A 27,904-nucleotide genomic window follows, 5' to 3' on the forward strand; every position below is an offset into this window, starting at 1 on the left:
TAAGGGAGACTAATTTTAGGCTGCACCACTATGGGCTCAGTCCTGCCTCAAAGCCTCCTGTTTAAGGACCATTCTCTGCTGATGGATTTTGCTGTGTGCAACAGTTGGAACAAACACTTAAACTCCTGACTCGATGCACTTCAAGAGCAGCTCAGTGGAGCAGCACGCAGAGAAATTACACAGGCAACTTGATAGCAAAATAATTGCAGCCACATGAGAAGGAGAGGCTGATGCCAGTTGCCGTTGGCTGATCCAGGGCTGCTGCAGGTCCTTTTTGTGGGATATGGCTGTGTGATCCCAGCACAGGATCCCTGCTTGGTGCAGGGATCACGCTGATTCCCCACTGCTTAGAGGGCTTTGTGCACTTGTGCAGCCATCCTCCTTGCAAAGGCCATTTCCACATGACTTCCAAAGTCAAACCCATAAATTATGCTTCAATCAGGAGCAGCGGGTTCACATCCCCATCCTCCATGTACTTATTTGACATGCTTCTGGGAACTGAAATATGATTTGCTATAGAGCACTCTTCCCTCAATCACAACCGTCTTCAAACTCACAGCATAAGGAACTGCAGGCTTGCCTGTCTTCCCTTATGTGGTCCAAAACCATACAAATTGAAGTGTTTGTAGGGAGTGTGCACCATGAAGGGATGTACAAACCCATCTGCACCTTTCCACACCCAGCTAATGTAGGGTTTACAGAAAAAAGCCACACGGTGGATGACAGGCTCTGGTTTCCCTGGGTTTGGTACCAGAAGGGCTGTCAGGTCCCAGGTGCTGGGATGTTGGTGCTTGAAGGCCCCTCTCTGTTTCAGCACTGGGATTTAACAGCATGAGAACTGAAAGATGAGCAAAGTTGCCTGATGTTTATTTACAAAGGAATATTTCCCCTCATGAGTCTTGAACATTCATGGCCCTGGAAGTGAGACATTTCCAGAGCACTAAACCAAGTGCAAACCAGTGAGGAGGAATTTACAAAGGTCACCAAGCAGAGCAAATGCCACCTGAGCCCAAATTCTAACAAAGCCTTTTTTCCGGTGGAACAAATGAAGTCCCTTAATTACAATTTGTAAATATAATCTTCTTGGAAAATCAATATTTAGAGAGCCTGCTTTCTCTGAAGATGTTGGCCTTTGTTCCTTGCTATTACGGCAATATAAACCCCATAGTGTGGTACACTTTCAGGCTGAAAATTACCCCCCTGAACATGATTGGGTCAAAGGAAGAAAAGCAATAAACCTTTCATGGTGGTAATCTGGGGGCTATTTCATGCTTCCTTGTAAATTTTGAAGTAATAACATAGAAACATAATTTTACACAAGCCTGTGTGTAAAATAATTTTACACAAGCCCAACTTGGCCAGTAACCACATCTTCCTTCTGCAGCAGCACTCCACTTCTGGGATGGGCTGGTGATGCTGGGTAGGAATTTTGCTAGAAATTCCCTTTATATCTCTCAGGCATTTGGATCATGATCTATCAGAATCAGTCCAGGAGCAACATGGGCATTTCTGATCAGCATAGAGGGACAGTCTCTGCCACTGCTGGACACAGGAATGGCTCCACCAAAGGCCAAAAGGCTCCATCAGCTTCTCCCTTGGAGAGCTTGGCTCAGCACAGCATCACCTTGACAGCAGTCAGCTGCATCCCCAGCCCAGGGGCTGCATGGCAAGGCAGCCCCACCGTCAGCTCCTTCAGTCATTTTTATTCACAGCTTTTAATGGAAAAGCCCACAATTCCCTATGCCTGAGCCTTCATGCATTTTTCATTAACAATTATCTGCTATCCCAGAACTGCTTTTGATTTTTTGCTAATCATCGATTGGCTATTTTGTTCCCACACAGCTGGCATTTTCAAAACATAACAACCACCTCTGGAGAGGGCACAGCAGAAGGCTGATCTTTAATGCTAATGTGCCCAGAAACCATCAACACATCAGGTGATGGGAATTCACATCTGAGGGACCACGAGGGATGAGATATTTATTGGATGCAGCCTGTGAGGCTGATTTTACTGTGCTGAAAGCCTGGCAAGTGAATGTCTGATGTTGTACCAGCAGTCACATCCAATCTCCAGTGAATCCAGTCCTGAAGCTGCATCTCAGCAATGAAGGGTTTCTGGAGTCCCCTCACCTTGTGGGGTTTGTTCTCCTTGGATTTGTAGTTACTGCATATGAGAGACAGTGTGGGGTGAGGCAGATGCAAAAGAGCCCTTCACAACTTTGGGAAGCAACAGATCCACTGGCTGTGGGTTTGTGCTGCTGCCCACAGGGCCTCAAGCTTGCAGGAGTAAAGCAATATCTCAAATACACCGTCTTCTGCAGAAGAATAACCTTGCTTTTGGCTGTGTTAGTTTACAAAAATGAAGTTGCTCCCAATGACACATTTTGCAATCAATTAGCACATGATATGTTTTGGGATGATGTACTCCCTTTTTTTCCTAAAAATCCCTTAGGGGGCATTCAGACATCTATGACAATATTAAGCAGAGTTTTAATCCAAATGAATTTTCTAGGAAACCATGTAATCTAATTAAAAAGCTCATAGTGTAGTTTAGTAGCTTCATTACTAGTATATTCGAGATCCATCTTTACACAGACAAATATTTTCCAAGCTCAATAGACTGATAAATCCAAGACATAACCACAAACTGATTCTGCCTGGAACTAAGTGGGTTACAGCACTTAGTCATGCCCATGAGAGTAAAACAAAGGGCAAACTTGAAAAAGCTCCGGTAAAAAATCATCCATTGATGTGTCTCCTCCACACCATGGCGCTCCCAGCCCTGCTGCACCAGTGAGGGCATTTTCCAGACTGACAGCTTTGGAAACCACCAGGCATGGCCACTTGCCTGGAGCTGGAGGTTGGAGTCGACCAAGACTAGTGTGAAAGACAACAAAAGTTCAACACTGCTGAGTACGACGGCCTGAGGGCTCAGCTTTACAATCGTGTTACTATAGCTTGAGAAGATGCCACGTGTCAGCTGAGCCCCAGGAACGGGCTGAGCTCCCTCAGCCTGTGCCAGATGCTGAAATCTGATCGTTCAGCTCGCTGTGGAAAAGACTGATGCTAAATTGCATTAAATGACTCCCATAAGAAAATGGTTACAGAGATGTTCACCAAGTTGCAGTTCATGGGCATGGGTAGCACAGCTCCAGGCACAGGGACCTGGCCAGGAGACGTGACCATGACCAAAGACCTGACCCCTGTTCTCCTCACGTGAAGAGGAACGATTTCACAGGGAAAACATCTGGGCAAGACACAGAGCTGGATTCAGTGTCAGTTTTGCCATGGATTTAATGACCACTTGGACTTCATCACTTTTGACTTCACTTCCTCATCAACAAAAAGGGATGCACTAAGTTCCCTCCTACCCCTTCTGCTCTGTTCACACCATAAAGGGCAGACATGCCTCAGAAAGCCATGCCATGAACTAGAAGACCACATGCCTGAACTGAGTGTCATCTGTGTGTGCACATACAAAGTTTTCTGAAGCTCTAAAAATTCCAGTTTGGAGAAAACCTCCTCTGATTGAGATACCACTCACACCTTATCCTTCTTGTATCACACATCCTTCCATCACTCACGTAACAAAGCTTTAAAACCCTTCAAATGAGAAAACAAAAAGCCACATTATACAGACACTCAGAAAAATAAAATCACTCTTGTCCCCTGAGGAACAAGCAATGGTGTCTGCACAGCACTTCCCAACTGTCTAAACTGAAGGTCCAGACCCTCCAGTGAGGCTGGGTAGCTGCTTTCCTGAGACACATTTGTTAATATAGAGAGCAGCTCTATGACACCACAGAGTACAAACCTCTACCAATACATCAGGTTTACAACACAGGTGCTATTATTTTGTAGTATATTTTTTCATGCTATTTCCATAGAAACTACATTGTTGACTGGTAATTTTCACACTAAGTGCATCATTTCCTTGGTACAAACATCCCCTCCCCTCCCAGGAAAATGCAGTTATTTAGTACTCAGAGTACTCACTCTTCCCTGGTGAGATAAAAGGCTAAAGTTTAGTGAAAGTCAGGCTCCACACAAATATTATTTCTAATGTATTTGCATTTGCACACCCAGGCAGGTCAATGTTCAGGTGTTAAAGCACAGTTCCTTCACTGAGGAGTCTATGTGGTCCCTGTCAGCTCCAGGTACAACACTTAGCCCGTCCAGACATACCCAGATGATGATCAGGACAAAAGAGAAACTTTTCCTGAGCAGCGTTTTAGTTTATCAAAGCCCAAGTTGAATCCCCAGAAGTGCTTCAGAACACTGCCACCTTCCCATCAACTCTTTGCTATGCAGAAGGAAATCCAACATCTCTCCCACTCCCATTTCCACAGCAGTGCCAGAGCCCAGTGCACCAGGACCTACCTGTTGTTATTCTTCAGCTTGATGTGGTCGCTGGTCTCCAGGATCTGCCCGTTCCTCAGCCATGTGATCTGGGGAGGGGGCTCCCCTTGGGCCACACATGTGAAGATGGCAGTAGTCCCCACAGGTCTGGAAATGGACTGGGGATGCTGCACAAACTCTGCAGGGGCTGAGAGGAGAAAGAGGGTGAGAAAAGTCATGATGATCCCACCTTATCCTGGTACAAAAAAACACCGTCAATAAGCCCTGTCTGCCCGGGAACGTGGAATACTTGGCCAACCCACAGCACAGGCAGCAGATAACTCTGGTGTGGATGGTGTGTCTGTAAACAATGCAAAGCTGCCTTTTGGTTGCCCACCCTGGCAGTCATGGCTTCCCAGGAGGTGCCTGAAGGCCAGATCAGAAGTGATGGAAAGCGCAGATGAGTCCTGCAGGGTTCAGGCAAACAGGACCCTTCACCTCTCCCTGGTCTCCCATGGAAAGCAACCCCAGTGCTGCAGCTGGAAAGATACGCTGTTTCCTCAATGGCAGAGCTTGAGCAACATCCTGGCTGTGTCCAAAGGACCTGAATGGCATTAGCAAACTGTTTGAAATGGAAAGAAATGTATGGATATCATACAGCAATCTGGCAGGGTGTTCTCTCCCCAGTAAATATCAGATTTCCTGCCAACTTTTCCTGTCAGCAGAAGATTAGGGAACCTTTTTTATTCCAGATCTTCAGCCCGGGGCTTCTGCAGTCCTGCCAAGCCTTGCAGAGGACTACACCATGCCTGTAACTGCTGCTTACCTTGTCACCAAATGTTTTCACCTTTGGCAGTAACATTTTTAAATGGAAGACGATCTCTTCCTTCCAGCAGCTCAAATTAGATTTAAAATCATTTATCAGAATAAACCAGCATATCAGCCTACAGAAAGCAGGGCCTGACAGACACTGCCAAATAGGTGAGATTATTCAAGCAGTTCTGCTTCAAAGGGCAAAGTGATAAATATACTGCATGTTGCTACTGAAACCTAAAATCAGGTGGAACCAGCAGCAGACACAATGAAGACAGATAAGAGGCACAGGCCCGTAATAAATTTACTGACTAACATCACATAACGGATGGCTGACATTAAATTTTTTTGACAAAGGAAAGATCATTGAGGGAGTCACGTTCAGAGCCACTCACTGGCATTTTCTAAGCATGGGGTTGGTGGCTGTGCCACGAGCAGAGGTGTAGGGATTGGAGAAGAGAGCAAACTGGTCTAGCAAAATATACTGAGGAGTGGCCAGGCTGCAGGTGGGGATGCAAGAGTTGAGCATGGCCAAAACACCCCTTGGGGTTTCCTGCAGCATTTTGAGGGGATAAAGGTCTTTCTCAGCTGTGTGCCAATAAGGGAAGAGTATGGCTACTGCTGTAACACAGCCACTGCAGGGACAGGTGCTTGTGTGAGAGTAAAAGTCCAGATTCTACGTCCTCCAAGCAGGAAGACAGAGGAATTCATTGCAGAGCCCATCCCCCTTGAAGGAGCACCCTCCTTCATTTTTAATAATCAGAGGGAAGTGGAGCATGGCAGGTCTGACTTATGTTACTGGTACAGGGTATCTGCCAGCAGAGTTTATTGTCAGGCCACTGCTGTCAGCACTCAGCTCCACTAATGAACCTGATCCCAGCAACCCAATGGACACGTACTTCCAGAACCTCCTGCTAAACCTCCCCATGTGCCAATCAATCTCTCGCCCTTTTACTTCCTTTCTGTGTTTTTGCTCTAGACTTAGAGATTAAAACAAAATTCAGGATGGGTTCAATAAAAGTTGGAAGCAAGGATAAACAGGGGGAAAACCCCTCATCCCTGCCATGAATGGCCCCTTTGTGGTGTACAGTGAGAGCATTAGAGACTTGATTTTCCTCAGCCTCCCGCCCTCCGCTTTGTGCTGGCGCGGTTTTGCAGGAGTAATTATTTTGCAAGTGGCTGTGCACCTCCCTGCTTTCATCTGGGCTCCCAAGCTGCACCCGCAGCACTTGCAGGTGCAAACCCACGATGCCAAGGAAGGGCACAGCCACCTTCCAGCTCCTTGTTGCAGCTTCATTAAAGATCCCCTTGGCTCTTTGCCTCTGCCTCCCCCTCGCTTCATCAAATCTCAAACCCACCGTTTGTTCCAGCAGAAACAAAGTTGAAATATGGAAAGAAGCATCCGGCATAACCCTTCTGGAACCGCCGGCTCTCCTTATTCTCCCTTATTAGCCCGTGTCAAGAGGCGGTAATTGGAGCGGGGTCGCGTGTGACTCGGGGTAACGAACGTGCAGCTGCGGCCGCTGGCTCGGTGCCAGTCACACTGCTTGGTGCCATGGCCCGTGGGTTCCTTAGGTCCCTGCTCCCCTCTGCCAGCCCTTCTCTTTGCTGCATTGCTAAACACAACCCCAGCCCCTGCTTAATTTGCTTAAACTCTCTGGGGAGCAGGATCCCACCTCTGCTGTCCCCTGTTCCATGGCATCCCTCGCTGCAAGACATAGATTGCCCTTCCACTGTTCCTGCTCTTCCTGGCTTTCCCAGACATTGCTCTGTCCTGTTGAGGTCTCAACAGTGTGAAGTTGTAGTGCCAAAATGGCCCAGGTCAAAACACAAACTCATGGAGTCAGAGGACATGGTGTGGGAACAGATGGAGTTTAAAGGACATGGATTGAGTGGGTGTCCCTCTGCTACCTGGACCAGGATGCACCCAACCTGTGTTCATAACCAGTGCCCCGAGGAAGTTGCCCTCAGGCAACTGCTGGTGTGTGGCCTCAGAGCAAATGGCTCCTTTCCTGGGCAGAAAACCATCTCCTCTCCTTGGTCCTCTCCCCTGCCCTTCCAAACAATTTTGACAGGATCCAAGAGTTTGCCTGGGTTAGCGGGGAAGGAGCAGAAGCCAACCTTGCCAACTGCCAGCCTTGTCTTCAGCCAAGCCCTGCCCATTGCCAGCCCTTCACCCTCCTCATTACTCATAATTAACAGAGCATCTTGTCAGGGCCCATCCCACCCTGCATGGAGGCACAGTAGCCTGAACACCTCTGCCCCTTCCACACTACATGCCAAAAGGCCATCACAGGCAGCCATAGGAAGCATTTTTCAGTCCTCCATTAAGACTTAATAAAGATACTAATGGAGATCACTGTTAAAAGCAGAGGATTCAATCGTGGCAAGGAGGAGTGGGCAGGATCCAGCCCTGGCTTATGAAGTATGAAGAAACCGGAGCGTTGATTATTCAGGACTTAATGGGAGGGAGGGGATCATGCAGTTTTAATGAATATTTAAAGGCATGACATTGGTATCAAAAAGCAATAACACTTAATACCACCCCCAGAATCGTTAACAAAGTGATTCAATAGCTTTTACTGTGCTCAGCAAACTGTGATAGCGTGGAGATGCACTGCAACAGCAGCTTCTAACAGGAGACCCCAGTGGGCTCTGTCTCTTTTGGGACATGTCAGCAGGGACCAGCAAGCAGTGTGTCCCCCAAGATATCAGGGAGCTTTGCTGTCCTTGCTATGAGGTTGTGGTGTGGTGCTTATGGCAGCGCCTGATGGCTCACAGAAGGCCCCAAGGATCACTGAGAAGATCCTAAGGTTAAGGGAGCACTGACAGCCAATGCTTTGGTGCCAGACCAATCTGTACCTCTTGTATCTCAGTAGGAAGTGTCATTAATTCTCAAGTGGACAGAGTGGCAAGGTTGGGGAAGGAGGCGGGGGTGAAGAGAAGAAAGAATAACATGGAAACAACAAATCCTCATAAATTAGGCTACTGGCACCCACAATAAGGGTATAAAGGAGAAGTCAGGTAAACGGGGAAGTCACTCAAGCACAGCAAATGGTGACAGGAGATTTAAGACAACTGCTGCTCACTTGGCTTCTCTCTATTCACTCTAGAGGATACTCAGATGTTTACTTGAGTAACTTAAAGTAGCAGTGATGGGACTGCAAGGGCCAAAGATGGAAACTGTGCCCATGTCCCCTGGAAAACAGGCAGAGAACACTCAAGGGGGCTGTCATGGAGCCTGCCTTTCAACCCTCATGAAATTCTTGTCCCAGCAAGGTGCAGGCTGGTGCTCCACAGCAGCAGGGTATGTTCCCATGTCACCCACAAGTGTGGTCCTGGAAGAATGGTCCACAGGGATCAGACACCCCAGCTCACTCCAACATCCTGACAGACTCAAGATCTGAGTGCCCACTTGTCCCTGTGTGGTGGCTTTTCTTGAGAAGGAAAATGTGGGCAGGAAGGGAACTGCTCTATGGGGGACACTGACTCACACAGCACATATTGAAGCTGGTTTGCAGAATGAATTCAGGGCTAAACTCAAGGACAAACCAAGTACCACAGAGCCAAGTCTAAACCACAGCAACTGCAATACTGCAATACAGCAACTGCTGCTGAATTCCAGCCCCAGCCAAGGCTTGTGATGCCAGCAAGCAAGAACGATGGGAGAAACATCAGGAAGCACAGCGGTGGCCGGATCTGCTGGACCAAGGAGCGCTGCCCAGTCCTGCCAACAGCAAGCAAGGCAAACAAGGCAGGCATTGTCAGCAGAGCCTTCAAACCCATGTCCTTAAGATGGGCCCTCATTTATGAGATGGGATCTCATTTTTCTGCATAGCTTTCAGGAGGAAATGAAGCGTGGAGTGGAGAACACTGGTGACCATCTGGCCATTCACAGCCCATCAGTTTGTTATGACACCAAACACATAATAAAGCACAAAAGATTGCACAGGAGGTAGAGGGAAAGTGCTTTGATATATTTTTTCCCTTGCCACTGAAGCCTGCTCTTCCCTCGCCTCACACACACACGCACACCCTCGGTTTCAGTCGGCGCCGCATTCGGCCCTTCAACAACTCCCCCCGTGAGACTTTCATTCGAAGCCCAGCACAAAGCAATATTCAAATGGCTGCGCTGGGATCTGAAGGGAAAATGGAAACTTTCTTGTTTGAGAACCTTACAAAAGAGATCAAAGGAGCCTAAATGGCCAAGGGAGGGCAGGGAGGGAAGGAGAGGGGGATTGACGCCTTCTCCTCTGGAGGGAGGAGGAATTCCCAGGAAGATAATAAGATGGTGTTAGATTATCTGAAGGGAAACCTGCAATGGAAAGGACATTACTGCTGGAGGAAGAGCGGAGCCCTGCGTTGGGACACCTCTGCCCACGCAGCTGCTGGATGGGACAAGGACCACTGCTGGCAGCAGGAGGGAGGACTCAGTGGTCTCAGTTCCAGCCTCCCGCTAACTCCTCGCCTTACAACAGGAAACATTGCCCTTTCTCCTCCAGTTTCCCACCTATAAAACGTCCTGCCTTCAAAAGACTAGGGCAAGTTAATTTGTGCCTCCAGGCACTTCAAGGGCCCCTGCATAAAGGCAGCAAGTACCTGGCCTGGTGTGCTTTGAGGATGCCGTATTGTCCTAGCCCTGTGCTAACTTCCTCTCCAACCAGGCTTTTGATAGCCCGCTCTTTGCTTTTCTTCTCTTTACGGATGTAATTTGCATCGCTGACATCTTGACAAAGATAAACCCCACAGTCTCCCATGTCAGTCATTATCACTGTTTTCTTCCCAGACGAACCTGAACAGCAATCATTTGTACCTCTCAGCTGGAAAATTCAGGCAAAATGAGATGCAGAGGCAGGGAAAACTGCTTCCAGAGAGAGGGTGAGCAAACCTGGGATGAGCTCAGCTGCCTGGCCAGGGTCTGCCCCTACCCTGCTTGGGGAACATTCCCCTAAAAAACATGAAGCATTTTAAGCATGGGCAATACAGGCTGGGGTCCTGGACACTGCAGGTCCTGTCTAAGGGCTACTCCAAGGACACACTGGCCACACTTCTCCACACCACTGCCAGCTTCTCTGCTGATGCTGAATACAGGAGCACCCACACCACTGCCAGCTTCTCTGCTGATGCTGAATGCAGGAGCATCCTGCTTCCATAGAAAGACTGGGCTCCAAAGGGCCTGTGAGTGACATTTTAGGGACAAATTCTTGGCTTGGCTTGTCAGAAGAAAATCCACAGTAATTCTACATCAGCTGAACTCCAGCACTAGACCAGTTGCTCAAGAGCTGATGTTCAAATCTCCAAAAGGACTAAAAACTGCTATCTGTAGCAATGAGAAGTTGTGCTACCTTTCACCCTTTCATTCAGTTGCTAACAGTATGAGTCAACCATATTCAACAGCTGAATTTTTAGAACTTCATGAATTTTCCAAGTTATTTGTTTTGGATCTGCCTCCCTGCCTCCTGGACATCAGTTTGGCATTTGGACTTAGGAAACCTCTCCTACAAGCACCACGTGCCGAGCTGTCCTGCAGCAGCTCTGCAGGGTTTGTATCAGTACAGAGAGGTTGCTCTTAATGCTGGGGTTGATGTTTGTTAATAAGGGGATTCATAGATGCGCCACCTGGGAGGTCCCCTCATTGCACTGCTCACCCAGAAATCCAAGAGCAATAGAAACAATGAGCTTTCACCTTGTCTCATTGTCTGATCAGCACCTGGGGCTCAGGAGGCACAGGCAGCCCTTTCTACACCCTTCCTACCTTGCTCCTCCATGGCTCCCACGATCTGTCGGGTGACATCAGGGCTGGAGCAGGGCACTTTCCCCATCAGTAGCAGAAAGGTTCAATTAGCAGCTCCGGCAGGAGGTGTGTAATTTTAGATTCAGGATATCATCAGTCAATAGTTAATGAGTGAACTGATGAGAGCATGAGATGCTTTAAGTGGACTAGCTTGAAGAGGAGGTGAGTGCCCGTAATCAGGGGCGGATTGCTGCCATTCAGAGCACACTGCCAGCTGGGTTTGCCTTCTCAAATGCTTGCCTGGCTCCCCTCACCATGGAGACTGGTCGCACTGAGCATGTGGAAGGGATTTATGTGCTTTCCTTAGTGCTGATCTCTATTTTGAGCTGAACTGCCCTTTACAAGTAGCATTTCAGAACAGTTGCTGCAGGAAGAGGAGCAACCTGTATCCCATAGGCACAGCCCCCAAAGGGTGCTTCACTAGGTCCTGGCAACTGGCTCAGACATAGTGTCAACTGCTACATGAAACAGCCTCACAGGCTTTTTGGAAATGGTTTTAGACTTAGTGGTGTGCCATTTCAGTTGAAAAGCAATACTCTGTGAGTGGTATCCACTGCTGCATATCACTGCAGGAGTCATATCTATAATTCAGAGGTGTCCAGTATGAGAACAGTGACCATGTCCTTGTATCACTAAGGACCATGAGACAAATTTAGCTGATTAATTAAGGCTTTCTGCTGAGATGCACAAGTATGGTAACAAGTAACAATCAGTGTCTGCTAAGACAAATGCCCGTGAGAAATCACTGTAGGCCATACAGCTGATGCCTCAGTTGAACCACACCTGGTTGTGACTCACCTGCGTGGGACACAGACACACGGCCACTTGGGAAACCACATGTCTAGAAAGGAAATGCATTGTCTGGTACCACCCTCAGGGTCCCAGGGGCTCACCTTGCACGACGAGGCTGCCCTGTGCGGTGCGGCGCACGCGCGTGCCGGGTTTGTTGGCGGCGCACACGTAGATGCCGGAATGCTGCACTGTGAGGTCCGAGATCATGAGGTTTCCTGTGCCCAGCACCTGGATCCCCTCCACGCCAATCGGGCGGCCGTCTGAAAGAAGGGGAGAAGGACAAGAGTCACATGCTGGACCTTTGGGCAAGGTTCTCCAAGGCACAGCCCTCAGTGAGATCCAGTCTAAGTACTTATGGAGTGGTGCCATGTTCTGTTACTGCCATTTGCCAAGTAAAGTCAGTGGGATTTAGCTGATGCTCTTATCAGAACTGCCTTCTGCAGAAACCAGATCCTTATTTACATGTTTGCCCAAAATCCCTCTTTGTTGCTGCTTAAAAACCCAAAGTAGCACCACAGGAAAAGTGAAAACTTTCAACCTTGTGTTCAGATTGAGATGAAGCACCCAGAACACAGTTCAACAGAGTGGTTAAACCAAGCTAAATCAGGTGCTCTGAGCCATTTCCTGGGTTCTTGCATTAGAACGTGCAGAGATGCAATCAGCTCAGTAGCCTATTTCCAACAGAGAGGCTTCAGGAAGAAGTCCAGCTACTGCACTGCCTCCCTGATGCACTTTCCTAACCACAAGCAATTTATGACCTGCAGATTACCTGACCCAGAAGTTACACCACTTTACCTGATAACCCTTGATGAATTTTTGTGGCTTCTGAAAATAAGAGAACCCTGAATTTGTAATTCCTTAGCCCTTGAACACACACTAGCTCAAGCCTGAGGAGCTGGTTTCTCAGCTGGTGGTTAGATCTCATTTACTCTGGCTTGGAAGGGCAACTGAAAAGGGTTGCCCCACCCTGAGTGCTGGATATGAGGCATGTGAAATAGTTCAGTATCAGGGAATTCACTTTTATTGTGTTTTCTCTGGAAAATTCCCTAACAGCTCTAATTACAATGTGTTTCATTAGTATCAGGCTATTGCTTTCTATTGTTTCATTGATTTGTGTTTTAAGACACTGTCTGACAAAGGCAGCTCTAAATCAGGCCTAGGACATGTCAGGGTGCCTGAGCAGAGGGGCAAGGCAGGGGAGGAGTTTTACTAGAGGAACAGTTAAAGGGAGCATACTTTCATCAGACAGGAATCAGGAATTCAGTTCTCTCAAGTTTGCTCATGGAGGAATTTAAAGAATCTACAGAAACCAGAGAAGCAAGAACCAGCCCTGGTGATGTCCCCACCTGACCTCCCCAGGAGACTTCCATACTCATGTGCTCCACTACAGTAGAAGAGCCTGGTCTTGTGCTCCAAAGTGTGCCATAATCTTGCCATGAACTTACACTCCAAAACAGACAGCATGCAGGGCTAGCTAAAAAATACCCTGCAATTACATGCCTTGGATTTAATATCATGGTTTGCATAATAATAAATATTAGAGAATTTGGGTCATTCATAACCAACAGATTCTGGAACAGATTGGGAAAACTCCTTCTCCATGGACTGCAGATGGATCTCTGCTTACCTGTGGAACGCCATGGGCTGCAGAAGCACAGCTGCCCCACCACAGGCTGCACCTCAGCCTGCAGAGGAATCTCTGCTCCGGTGCTGGGAGCAGCTCCTGCCCCTCCTTCTGCACTGACCTTGGGGTCTGCAGGGCTGCTGCTCTCACATGTTCTCACTCCTCTCTCCAGCTGCAGTTTCCTCTTGTGCACTAACTTTCTTCCCTTCTTAAATTTGTTATCCCAGAGGTGCTACCACCACTGCTGATGGGCTTGGCCTTGGGCAGTGGTGGGCCCATCTTGAAGCTGGGTGGAATTGGCTCCATTGGATATGAGGAAGCTCCCAGCAACTCCTCACTAAAGCCATCCCTGTAGCCCCCACACTACCAAAACTTTGTCATGCAAACCCAATACAACTATAGGAGTGAAGGATCCCATTTCAGATTTCAGGCAGCATCCTGCTAGGAAACATGGGCAAAGCATGGGCTGAGAGCTACAAAAGCACTTTCTAAACCTATCTCCTGCCATGCTCTGCATACATTGTTTCTCAGGAAATTTTGAAGCTTAAAGGTTTCATTGCTTCATTAGACAGGAAATGCCAGACTTCTTCATTATTTGCATCGCAAAGAAAAATGCTCGGGTCTTTTAGAGAGAGAAAAACAATGTCATTAAAGGATCACACTGCTGGCCAAGGCACCACTGCAGTAAATGTCTCAGTCATAAAAAGGACAGTAAAACATGACCTGTCCCACATTTAATGAGCAATAACAAAGAACCATTCCTTCCAAACAGAATTTGAACTGAAGTGTAAAGAGGTCTGAATTAAATCCAAATTGAACTTGATTTCATCTTTTAAATTAGACCTTTCAGAAGTCTGTATTACAATAGGTGTAAAAATCAAATCTCTCTCTTGAGGGAGGGATGGGATCAGTGAAAGACACGAAGTGGTCATACCTGGATCCTTCATCACATCACTGCCTTGAGAAATACCACGGAAATGTGACTTGAATGTCAGCAGTTTTACTGTATTATTTATAACGTGCTCCATCATTTAAGCATGCAAAGACTCAGCCCGCAGCAGGTGCTCCCCCCTCAGTCCAAATACCGGCATCAATATGCCCTCAATTATCTCTCTAACTCCAGCTATTAGAAGTCTGGTGGTCTGAGGAAACATCTCCTGTCCACCCATCTTTCATTTCCCTGGAGAACAAAGCCCTCCAAGCTCAGAGGCCTTGGTGGATCTGCCATTTGGGTCAGTGTGGCCACCTCTAGCAGCCCAAGAAGATCACTGTGCCTGATCATCTCAGACACCTCTCACTCAACTCCTCCCTTTCCAAAAGCACTGAAAACATCAGAAACATCTCTACTTTCCCAGTCTGCTCCATCCTTCTCACTCTACTGTGCCTCACTCAGCCTGAGCCATCCTGCAGTCAGCTAGAAGGTCTTCAGCTAATATATCGTCCAACTTAGCAACACTGACAACACATATAAATAATACAGAGTGTTTACACAAGAAATTCCTTGCATCCTGAAAGCTCAGCACTTTGCAGAACCACTGTGCTGAGGGACTGATGTCTCACACCTGCTTTGCAAAGGTTGCTATTTATTTTAACCCTATTTTATTTATACAGAGGAGACCTGAAGAATGGTTTGGATCAGGCAATCCAAACCCTGCAAATCCACCTTCCTGGCATCACCTGCCACCACAAAGTCATCTCTTCATGGAGGAGATCTGAAAGACTGCAAAACCCAACATTTGCTCAGTTCCTGAAACTGTCAGGACCCAGGCAGGCTTGAAACCATTGCTCATTTAACATGACCTTCTACTTCTTTTAAAGAAGTCAAAAGCAGAGGGCTGAATTTTGAGGGCTGAAAAATTTGAGTGCTGAAAAAAACCCAGTCTGGAGGGAAATGCCTGACAGATTCTCTCTTTCGATCCCTCAGTTAATGAGGACAAAAGAGGGAGGTTCAGCTCTTGTGAAGAGCAGAGTGACCTCTAATTAATAAAGGAGACCATTCTCCAAATGGGAGATGCTCCCAAAAGATGCTCTGGCTATAGACAAGTAGAGACTTCACTGAATCATGGGATGGTTTGGTTTGGAAGGGACCATAAAGATCATCTCATTCCAATCCCCCTTCCATGGGCAGAGACACATTCCAGTATCCCAGGTTGCTCCAAGCCCCATCCAACCTGGCCTTGAACACTTCCAGAGATGGGGCAGTCACAGCTTCTCTGGGGAACCTGTACCAGGGCCTCCCCACCCTCACAGGGAAGAATTTCTTCCTAACACCCAATCTAAATCTACCCTCTTTCAGCTTAAAGCCATTCCCACCTTGTCCTGTCACTGCACACCAGTGCAAAAAGTCCCCCTCTTTAGGGGGGACTTCCTTTAGGCCCCTTTAGGTACTTCCAAGTTCCCCGTGGGGGTGAAGTCTGGATGAAGGACGCCTGCAGTTTGGGAGCCACATTATTTATTTTTCCAAGGTGTGTGTGATGCTTTCTGGAGCCTGTTCTCCGCCTGCTAACTGAGTGATTGGCACACCAGCACCAATTACAGAGCCCCTTAAAACGTGCCAGGCGATATGAATATGCAACAACACGAACGCCTTTCTTTTATAAGTAGCAAGTAGAAAGAAAGTAACAACTTTCTAATGTTGATCATTTAGGTCTTTTGTGAATTCTTTGTATTGTGTCATAGTAGCCTTCCACTTTTTAGACACATGGGTCTCCTGCTCCTGAGGACACTGGGCACTGTGGATTAGCATATTTAGAGTACATTGCAACAGTTGACTATTCAGTATGTGAAGTGGTGAAATTTACTCTATTATTTCTAAACACTTACAGGAACGGTGCTCCTGTCAACCAGTCAGCCATCTATTGCAAGCTTCTGTGTCCAATAAGTTACCAATTAATTGGCTCCTACAATTGTTGTATAGTTTACTTCTTGAATGGCTCCCTCTTTAGTAATTTCCTTCCCATTGTGCGGCCCTTTCTGACAACTTCTGTATAACGCTATCAGATAATCACTGTCCTTTCTTTCTCGCCTCACTTTTCTCTATCTCTCTAAATAGTTTATTATTCTGCTTTGGTACCTTTTATGGAGGCCAGCTCAGTGGCCTGTCAGTTAAAGGGTAAGGATACATTAAAATCGTCGTTCATTCAAAAGGCTTTGCAGTAAGTGCCCAGGATATTCATTTGTGCACACATACAGGTCCAAGCCTGAAGTGCGTAGCTCTGAAAGGAAAAGCCCTATCTTCCCTGAACAAACCCTTAATGATTTTACATCTCTCTCAGAGCCTGCTCTCTAATGAATGTTGACATTTCATGCATGGCGAGACACAGGAATTCTGTTTGTGGTCAGGGGCTACAACATATTCCCAAAGAAATTAAATTCAAAATTGATTGTGTGACACTCAAAAACTGGCCCAGAATTGGAATGATTTTCTTCAAGCAAAATATAGCTAGCTGCTTTTCCCACTGAAAACCGGCCAGGTTTTAGCAAAGCCAAAGCAAGAAGTGCAAATGGTGTTTATGGATTGCTTTCCCCTGTACCAGAAAGCTGTGAAAGCAAAATTGTTCTTTTGCTCCTTTTTGACAGAAGAAATGCTACAATGTCAAAACTGTGAGCAAGGGGGCTCAGAGAGAGTTTCCAAAAAGGCAACGTGCCCTGTGCAAAGTCCCAGCACAACAGCAATGCCACAGCTCTTCCTTACTTCTACAAGGCAAGAAAGATGCTCACACAGAATTGACTTTTTTTGCTTAAATTAAGCCATTCCTATTGCTAAATCACCTGCATCTCTCTAAGACTTTGTGGCTGTGGATTTTTTTATTTCTGCAAATGGATTACAAGTGTTTTTTTTTTTCCCTAAGTTAAGTGAGTTATCTGTAGGAGGAACTTCAGGAAGAAGACCTTCACATGGAGGAAGCCAGAGATGACAGATACTCTGAGGACCTCCCTGTCCAGCACAAACTCCTCTCCTTCCACATGATCACACAGACAAGGAGACATGAAAGTGCTTCCGAAATGGCTACAAAGAGATGACAAACCCTCCAAGTCATCAGAGAGCCCGTGCACCGCGTCGCTGTCAGGATCACTGTCATCTTAAACGAGACCTTGTGATGCTTTGGACAGGAAACATTCCTGCTGAAGGGAAGGGAAAATAACAAGATCTGTTTCCCATTCAGTAGCTCTGATTCTGCCACTGTGCTGCAAAGTAGCATGGAGAGGGTATTTATTTTTGGTGGAAGGCAATGCTGAGCTCAGACCATCCAGACAAACATTACAGGGTGCTATTACATCTTCATTATTGCACTGCTCTATAGAGACAAGTGTTTTGAAGAAGGTAATAAGCACTTATAATTAAGGCAATTATAAAGTAGTTTATTATAGTTGAGCACTAACATAGAGCTGTCTTGTGTCTAAGAGAACCAAACCAGTGATACAGAGTATCTGGGGAATTTTTAAAACAGCATCAATCTGATGGTTACGGCTCTGGAGGCAAAAATACCAGTTAGTGGCATACAAAGGCTGATTTTACAAGCCACTAGAGGATGCAAGGAGGGAAAACATGGAAAAAAAATGTGCAACTGATACTGGATACAAGTCCTCATTCCCTGGCAGGCAGCTCTGGAGGAGGAAGTCACCCTGCCCATGAGCTGACCCTGACCCTTGGAGAGCCATGGGGATGGAGTCCCACATCCAGCACAGCACCATGAGACAGAATTATCCCTGTTATTGCTTCACAGCCACCTTGGAAGACACTGGGATATGAGCATCCCAAAACTGATGTGACCTTGAGGACCTCAAGATCTCCGGAAATCCCAACTGAACCCAACCCCACCATGCATACAGGCAGAGTTACAAGCTCTGGGAGATAAAAAAAAATTCATCAGCTCTTCACTCAGCACAGGTTTCTGTAGGGCAATGGAAGTGTTGCTCTGAGCAAAACAGTTTCTAAGCTATCATCATAAAGTTAGAACCTAAAATAAACCTTAGAGAAAGACAGCCCTTTGCTCTTCCTTGCTTGCATGATGCCATCAGACACTGTCTCTGGTTTCCATGCTGATTTAAAAACGTATCACGGACCCCAGCAGCAAGCATTTGTTTTTTCAGGGCTTCAGACACACTTTAAACACTCTCTCCCCCTTAAAATTGTTTTAAAACTCCCTGAACAGGCAGCGAATTTCTTTCAAGTCTGTTTTTATGTGAAAGATGTGTTTGTATATGATTTTGCTTCTCTAGGCCAACAGTGGTGATGTTTTTGATGCAGCAGCAGAAGATGCTGTCACTTGAGAAAAGATAAAATTATCACCTTTCATGAAACATCTACAGGTTTAACCAACCCACTTCTTTAACAGCTGAAAACAGAATCTTGGCAGAGAGAAAAAACAAAGTGTAGACATGAGGATAAAAAGCACTTCAAGCCTACAATTACCTTCTGTGGGAAGGGAGAGGGTGAATCAGTTGTTGTATAAAACAGTCAGTGGCACCTACCCATTTCCTATATGATGGCTATGGAGAGGAGGAGGAGGAGGAAATCCCAGTGACCCCTAGGGCTTACCGAGGCGGCTCCAGGAGACGATGGGCCGGGGGTTGCCGGTGGCGATGCACTCCAGCACTGCTGTCTGGTGCACGGTCAGCGTCAGGTTCTCTGGGCCCACAAGAATCATGGGGTCCTTGTACACAGTGGAGTGGGAGCCTGCAATGACAGCACCATCATCAGAATGTTTCTGATTCCCTCTTGTTTAAAGGGAACATCAAGGACTTCAGGCATCTCTAAATACATCTCTTCTAAGTACATATCCTCTTTCATCGGGAGCTGTAGTGACAGGAGAAGCAGTAATGAGTTCAAACTGGAAGAGGAGAAATTTACGTTAGGTATTTGGAAGAGATTCTTCCGTGTTAGAGTGGTGAGGCCCTGGCACAGGTTGCCCAGAGAAGTTGTGAATTCCATCCCTGGAAGTGATCAAGGCCAGGCTGGACAGGACTCAGAGCAACCTGCTCTAGTGGAAGGTGTCCCTGTCCACGGCAGGGGGTGGAATGAGATGATCTTTAAGGGTCCTTCCAACCCAAACCATTCCAGGATTCTAAATTATGTGGCTGGTGTAACCCTCAATAAATCTGAGATGTACATGAAACAAAAGGAGCACAGTGTTTGTGTGACAGTCACACTGAACGTGTTTTAAGTGTGCATTGATTATTCCTGGGGAAAACCCCTGAAGCAATGATCCAGACACAAACAGCCCTGTTAACACCTGGGTATCAGCAGCATAAAGAAGGAACTGCACTGTGAACAGCAAAGAGTAGATGTGCGTGGTATATAAGGAAAACACAACATGAAAGACAGCAGGAATGCAAATAAATGAGGGAGTTGCTTTATCTTTCAGCATTTCAAGCCACAAAGTAATCCATACAGACCACAATGGCTGTCTCTGTGAGCATCCTCTCTTGCTGCTGGTGTCACTTGCTCCAAAGACCTGTCCTGGGACAAGGTCTTGGATGTGATGGAGACAAGTGATGGGACAAGTGATGGAGTAACAGTCTCTGACTCCTGCTGAGGAGCTTTCTGGGAGCAAACTCCTCTGATGACTGCACCCCACTTTTTCCTACCATTTTTCTGCAGGGAGAGGATGCATCCCATTGCACTGATACAACTGTGACATATTGGCTGCTCATAATAAAATCACTAATCCTTTATTTGCACTATAGTAGCACCAAGTGGCAGCAACCAAGAATAAAACCCATCATGCAAGACCCATAATAGAACAAAATCCTGGCACAAGGACCCTGGACACCAGACAGGCACAAAAAAGGCAAAAGAAAACACATTTCACTAGACAGAACAACAGCATGGGACAAAAACATCATCCTGTGTTATGTATACCACAGCTGAACCCACATCTCCTGAGTCCCTAAAAAGTGCCTTATCCCTGGGCCAAAAGTCCCTGCAGCCTTTAGTCCCATTTACTGGAAGCAGGAGAGGAGGAAACCCAAGAGATATTCTCAGTTCTCCAACAGTAAAGAGGAACACTGAAAATCAGTCTTCCTCCCCATCTCTGATGAGAGCTGGGTTATACTCCAGAAATGCTGAGGTCAAAGCAGTGTTTAAGGAATTCCATCAATCTTACAGCTGCTGGCAAAAAAAGCTCTGTACACCTGCAAAGAGAAATTCATGGGCTGGTCATCTGCCCCCAGCAGGAGTGGGGCACAGGGAGGGCTGGGGAGCACAGCCCTGGCTGGGCTTTGCCATAGGGATCAACCCACACTGACTCCCTACACGGACTTCCCAATGTTCAAAAGGTTTGTTACAGGGAAGTGATCCACCAAAATCTATCTACAGGGGCTTTTCTCCAAGAAAAACAATTTCTTCCTGCACTTTTGAGTGTTACCCTTTCACAGCAGCTCAGGGGCTGGAATCAGGGCATAGCGGGGGATTCCATAGTGGTCCAAGGGCAAGCACAGATCAGAGCAGCTCGTTTGATAATTGTTCCTACGGGGGCTAAGCAGGGAGTGATAAAGCAACTCAGAGCTTGTGTGTAAATGGGCAAAATCCAAGAAAAATCACCGTGTCAGTGTGACTTAAGAGCTGACTTTCTCACTAAATGCATTTCACTGCAAGCCATAAAATGCAGATTTTTTGATGAGAACCAGAATGCACAATAAATTCATATGACCGGCTGGTTAACCCCAAGAGATCTGAAAAACAATACCTTCCCCTCAGTACCTCAGAGTGCCTTTAAAACCCATGTAGATTTATTGTTCTGAATCACAATACTAAATGTTCACGCTTAGAATAATACGGTATTATCAGCGTATTATATAGCGATTTCAATATTTCAAAACATGGAGAAATGAAATGAATTGTCCAAGGTCACCCAAGAATATCAGCAAATGGGAGCCAAGCTCAAAGCAGAATTTATGAAACACACTACTTTGACAATAAAATATTTAAATATCACATTCTTTGATTTCTACTCTGAGGCTTAGATATTCAGGTTTTTGAGTGTGGATTCAGCTCCCTGAGTTTGGGCAAACGCTGTCCAACTCTGGAAGTGGCATTTCCACCACTGCTCACCTTCTCCTACAAAGGCCATTGAAGGGCCCCATAGCTTTGCTGCTGAGTCCACCACCCACAGCAGTGACAGCTCCAGGGCCAGCAGGGACTGGGACACAGCAGTCACATGCCAGCACCGCACAGAAGGGAACAACCATGTCCCAGCATCAAGGAGGAAGTTTCCTTCTTCAATCAGACCAGCTCTTTGATGCAGGGTCAGGAAGGAAGGAGTGATAAAATGAGGGACTCGTGGCAGACGAGTGCTGTTGGAGCTCAACAGGGTTCAGGGCAGCGCAGGGATTTATTTTGAAAGGGGAAAAGGCTCTAATGATGCCCGTGGTCCCCAGGGACTCAGCAGCAGTCACAGTGAGGATGGGGAGGTCCCCAGCACTGCCAGCAGTGACAGGCACTCCAGCAGGGATAGGAGCGTCGCCTGCCAGATCTTGATCAAAAGGACAGCAGCAGAGAGAGCCGCAGCTCGCATTGGAAAGGTGTCAGTGCAGAGAGGCAGGCAGCCCCCTCGGGAGCAGCTCCGCTGAGCAGGCACTTGAAAATAATCAATCAGCACGACTGGAAAACATCTCTGTGCTGCTCACTGCCGCCAGGCAGAGGAGGGAGAGTGCTGCAAGCAGGCTCCTTCACTCCCCATGGGCAGCCACCCTCCTCCTCCTCTCCTGCCGGGCTGTGGCAGTGCCCTGCAGGGCACAGGCTTCCAGAGCCCATTCTCACCCTCTCCCCTCCTTCCTCCCAAGCCAGGGCTTGGATTGGAAACCTCAGGTAGGCAGACCTGGTGCTTCTCTGCTGGTGAAGCTATGGCTGAAGCTGCTGCCTGGCAGGGAAATGTGGGAGCCCTCCTGCCATCATGAAGAGCAGAGAGACCATTCCCTTCACTGAGACACAAGAGGGAGGTGATACAAAAGATTTTCAAGAATTCTGCTTACCCCATCACGCCTAATGCCATGTGCGCAGAAGAACTCATGTTAGCTCAGTATTTACTGACACAACACCCACACCAGCAAAGCAATGCCCCGTGCACCTCTGTGGCTCACCACAGCCTCTGCTGCTGTGCCAAAGCCCTGGGTTCACATGCTAACACATATCTGCTGTCCTGATCTAACAGATATTTCTGTGTTCTTAGCAAACACCACAGAGCATAAACCTTTTCCATGGAGGTTTAACCCACTGCAATGAGTTTTCCATGCAAATGTCCAGTTACAGCAGTGCAGGCACTGAAGCATGGTCCAAACCCTTCAACAAACACTTACACACAGTGTCCATATTCATCATCCAACTGTTTTAAGGAGAAAAAAAAATCACAAATGTTTCATGGACAGGAAACCTGGAAAATATCTATCTGCAATGAGGGATGGTCAGATGAGAACAACTAGAGCTTCCTGCCCTGTGAAATAATAACTCAGGCCAGTAAACTGACACAAAGAACTTCACCACATCCATAATTTATTGCTCTTTATTCCCTCTATGTGGCCACTGTTTGCATAGATCAAGCAAACAGATAAGTAACAGGCACCCAAAGCTCCCAGGTCTTTCAGAACCAGTTAACCTGCTTTCTTTCCCCATCAGAGTTGATATGCACAGCATCACTCTTCCCTCAGCTTCACCCCATTTCACACGTGCTGCTTTTTTACAGTCAGCAGAGGCTAATATGACACTTGGTACAGGTGTTAAGTGTCTGCTCCAGAACCATTGGCCAGGCAGTGTTTTGGAGGGTGATGGGAAGCTGTGAGATGTATGCTGGAAAGCCTCCAGCTCCTGGGTACCAGCAATTACGTGTATATGATGGACAGGAGCATCACAGCTCAGGGGGAAGACCTTTGGCTGCATGTAAGAAAGAACTCAGAAACACCCACTCAACCATCCCTGGGGGGAGACTTCCCTTGCCTGTTATCTCCAAAGATGCAATCTCCATTTCCACAGGGAATCTGGGATATCCCACACCGGAGGGGATCTTAACAACTAACAATCCAGAACAAGGAAGTTGTTATGGCTGGACAGAGGAATGCCTCTCAGTGTGTTAGCCTGAAGCTCTCTTAAACTGTCCTGGTCCAGAAGAAGACAGGAAGGCAGCCAGGACCAGTGCAGCGTAGCTGGCACTAACCTGACACGGTGAGTCGGGCCTCCCGGCTGAACTTCACGTTAGCAATGTTGGTGGCAACGCAGTGAAATATCCCACTGTCTTCTGCCCTCAGCCCCGTTATCTGGAGAACCCCCTTGGGAAGCAGTGTGTACCTGTGGGAACAGAAAATAGAATCAAAAACTTGCAAAGCAGGACATGACGTGACAGCAGGCTGCACATACATCCAGGTGAGGCAGGCTGGCTCCCTGCATCCCAGTGCAGAGGTGCCAATACCACCAAGATGTCAACACCTCTTTAGGCTGAGCCCACACCTGCTTCTGCACCAGTTCTTACTTTTTTTTTTTTTTTGGATATTTGAGCCTCTGGTCTTCTTTTACATGAAGAGGCAAAAGAAAGTAATTTATCTCCTGATGCATCCTTGAGAAATGGTGATTTTTGTTGGAAGGCTACAAAAAAGAGGCTTCCTATTTAACCTGTGGAAAAGCTCTGGCAGTGCATTTGCATGTGAAGACAGCTGACACTAGAGTATCATGACGTGGGAATTATCACTCATCAGCTGAAGCACAGTGACCATGGACAGGCATTAGAAACCTGTGCTTCATGCTCCCCACTCCAGGTGCAGGACTCAAATCCGTATGACCTTAAAACCTCAGATGCGTGAAAAGGTATGTTTAAAATAAATATTGAGTGGGCAAATGTAAACATCAATAAATATTTTATATCTTTAGAACACAGGCACATTTAAATCATGCGTGCATACACACATATATGTACACATACATTACAGGTTGCTTGGCAACCACTTGTTTAAATTGGCTGATAGTAAGTCATTACACTGTGATGAGTTAATAATCCATTTCCGTCCGGAAGATGAGGAATATCTTTCCCCATATCAGCATATGGTTAAGTGCCTATAACCTGCTCCCTGCACCGGTTCCAAACGTGCGGCTCCGTGTTGGTGGCAGCATGACAGCAATCAGTTCTACACGGCCCGAAGTTGATTGCAATCTCTCTGAGACTTTAAAATGCCCATTGTTTTGGATGAATTATACTACAAGAAGCCTTCATTTTTGTTAACAATCTGCCCACAGCATTAGAAGATTCAATTCCAAAGCTATTATTCTGCCTTCAAAGCCTCCGAGTGCAAGACTCAGCATACAAATTTATATACACTTTATTCGCAGAAATGCACCAAGCGTGATTAATGCAGAAATCCAATTCAGTTAGAGAAGCAACTCTCATCACCCAGGCTCTGGTGTCAGAGATTAATCTACTGAGCTGACAATAAAAAACTTCCCCAATAACTTTACTCCTACAAAAAGCCAAATCTCTTCAAAATCATGACATGAATGTAGGGAAACTGTTCCTAGGCTACATCCTCCAGGGCTTGGGCAAACTCCCTTCCCCAGAAGAGAAGCAGCAGGAGCAAGCACAGTTTGGACCTTTCTGGGTTGGAGAAAAGTCTTGGCTTACTCAGCTCTGGGGTTCCTCAGCCCTGGAGTTCCCCATTCTTGGAGAAAAGAAGTCCTGGTCACATTTAAATCCCTGCCACATTTCTGACCAACTCCACGACTATGTCCCTGGGCTCAAATGCAAAGGATCAATGATGCATGAAGGACTTCAGGGGAACTTCACCTGTCCTGCAACATCTCACTGGGATGCCACAAGGCATCAAGCACAGTTCTCCACCCCTTACTTCTGCTGATGCCACCTCGGATCAGTGGCTCTGCTCTACCACATCCCCAGTTCAGCACCTGTATGAGTAAGAAGCCTTCAGAGGAGATCAAGTTCAACAAATCAACCCTGTGCTGGGCTAAAAAAAGCTCAGCTGAAAAATGCAAGGAAAAACAAAACCTGACAGTTGCAGTTTTCCACAGCAGATTTGGGCCTCTTGGGTCCTTCTACTGTAAGTTCACTGCCACTCTGAGAAGGTCAGGCATTGTTCCAGCCCTTGTGTTCTCTCCTGCCTCCAAAGAACCCGACCACATTCTGCTGCAGAACTGACATTTTTAAGAATAGGGGCTTTCAGGAAAATATTTACATCTTCCTGGTTTCGCCTATTCCCAAGACAGGGACGTCAACCCGTGCTGGAGGTGTGCTGTGAGCGATTGTCTCCCAGCGCTGGTTGTGCGGCTCCCGAGCTCCAGCTGGGGCTGCCGGCAGCGGGCACGCGTTTCCTGCCACCTGTCCTGCGCCGTGCCGAGGATCAAACCCTGATGAGGGACGTTTCCGACGCGAGGGGAGCGGCCTGTCAAACACAGGAAGCGGCGACGTGCCGCTCCAGGTCTAGGCTGGGAAGGGAGGCAGCTGGAGTTTCTCTTTAGAAGATTGTTTAGGAAATGGCAGCTCAGGGTGCTGTGGGAAGCTCTCTGCAGAGCTCCCCAGCTGCCACACATGAGGGAGTCCACCTGGGAATAGCAGCCACAGTGTAATTCAGCACTTGCAAAAGTCCAGGACCCATATGCAAGATCCTAAGTCATGGATCTGTCTCAGAAAGAGTTACACAAAATGGAGCCATGGAGGGATGAAGGATGCCAAAGCTACCCAGCTCTTTGAGGCTTACTGGGCAGGTTTCAATGCTGGAAAATAAACCTTGAGCAGGGCTGATCAGAGATGGTTGGTGCAAGCCCTTCAAAGTCAGCTAATAGCTTTATCTACCTCTCCTGGGAAATGCCAGTACTCCTACAAGGTGTTTGGCCAAAAGGAGAACCAAACCAGAAAAGCCACTCACTAAACAAGAGTCTTTCATGGTGGAAACATTGGCCAAGACCCTTAGCCCAGGTTAGTTGTGTCCAAGTGGAAGCAATAGAAAGTCTGGCCATCTTTTCCCACCTGGAGAAAGGCCAGCAGCACATGGCTTAGACATGTCTTACCTTTTGTTGTCTGTGTTGACTGGCATGCTGTTCTTATGCCAGAGGATGACTGGCTCAGGCAAGCCGTGGATCTGGCACTGGAATCTTGCTACACCACCTTCCTCCACCACTGCATTCTGAGGGTGGATGTGGAAGTCAGACATTGCTGGAAGATAAAAAGAGAAACAAAATTATTCACATGTGAAGAAAGATCCAACAACTGGAAGATGTCAGCAGCTTCACATGACCTACCTAGAAACACACTCATTTCCCACAGAATGCAAATGGGACTGAATGTAATGTAAGAGCAGAAGGCCAGCTTGCAGCCTAACCTTCTGCATGGAAAAACAAGACTAGTGGGAAGTTCTTGGTATCCCACCTGTCTCTGCATATTGAACTGATTGGCTCAATCAGAACAGCAGACTTTCCTCCAAGACCCTCATGGTCCTCAGCAAGGTCTGCCGGGGCAGCAGGAAACACAAGACTTTGCACTGGCACTTATCAGAGGTCATTCCCAATAGCTTGAGCAGTCTTTGGATCCTAGTCCACATCTAAAGAGAGATGGATTCTTTCTGTTGCCATCAGTGTCTTACCTGTTGTAAATATCCTTCTGATATGTACAGCTTGACTCCTAAACTCATGTTATTTAAATACCTTGAGTAGAAGAATGCCAAAATACCCTAGTGAAACATACAGCCCTTGATTTCCACCTGTTTGCAGGTGCTCCTGCTCATTGCATACACTGCCTTCCAGCACCACAGTAGGAACAGCCACATCCCCAGGTTGGGGAGCAAAAGGATTCAGCCAAAAAAAAGAGCAGCTGCCAAGAGCTCAGCAAAACGAGGCTTTGGGGGCTGGGGCCACCTGACAGCAAATGATGAGCCCCAGCATGCCCACGCAGGGTGAATACAGACCAGCCCATTCCAGCAAGCCACAGCTGTAACCACCGTGTGGAAACACTCTGGCACGCTGTTAGAGCTACATAAATAATACCGTAATCATTACTATTAATTAATTGGAAGGTGCTGCCTGTTGACTCTGCAATAAACATATTCAAAGCTAATAAACATCCCAGTGGTTATTGAGCTCATGATTCATTTAAAGTGCTGCATCCACAGGAAGGTCTCTCGCATTACCATAGAAAACAAACTCCAGGAGAACCCCCTGCTCTGCCACCCCAGCCCGATGACACCCCTCTCCCCAGCAAGAAAACCTCGTCCCCTTTTACAAGCACCAAGTGCAATGACTGTGGGTCTGCTAAGGAACAAGCTGCCTATGTGTCAGGGCAGCATAATCATTCATCTGCAAACTGCAGTTGGGCTCAGGCAGATGGGAGATGGCCATTAGCAATCATACATTAAATATGTGTTGCATTAACCTGCGCTGCTCCCGCAACCACCGCTCTCAACCCACTGATGGCAGATTTGTTAAGCTGATGGAGTAACACGGAGCAAAGCCCCAGCCCTGCACAGTTGCAGGGTTGGGAAGGTTTTGTAGGTATGAGGGTGGGATGGGCAGCCAGCCCCACATCAGGAGCCAGACTGGGGAGTGGCTGCGCAAT

At 47.2% G+C, this 27,904-nt stretch overlaps 1 protein-coding gene across 1 annotated transcript in view; it reads right to left on the bottom strand.

Annotated features, from left to right (window-relative positions):
• IGDCC3 (immunoglobulin superfamily DCC subclass member 3) overlaps positions 1-27,904 on the bottom strand; it is a 101,235-nt gene that overhangs the window by 17,567 nt on the left and 55,764 nt on the right. The window contains exons 3-7 of the mRNA XM_053954750.1: positions 26,365-26,509; positions 23,513-23,643; positions 18,904-19,041; positions 11,839-11,997; positions 4,381-4,546 (exon numbers count right to left, since the gene is read on the bottom strand). Of these exons, the coding sequence (XP_053810725.1) occupies positions 4,381-4,546; positions 11,839-11,997; positions 18,904-19,041; positions 23,513-23,643; positions 26,365-26,509 (739 nt within the window). The remainder of the gene's footprint in view (positions 1-4,380; positions 4,547-11,838; positions 11,998-18,903; positions 19,042-23,512; positions 23,644-26,364; positions 26,510-27,904) is intronic.

The sequence above is a fragment of the Vidua chalybeata genome, chromosome 13, assembly GCF_026979565.1.
Source record: "Vidua chalybeata isolate OUT-0048 chromosome 13, bVidCha1 merged haplotype, whole genome shotgun sequence".
NCBI lineage: Eukaryota > Metazoa > Chordata > Aves > Passeriformes > Viduidae > Vidua > Vidua chalybeata.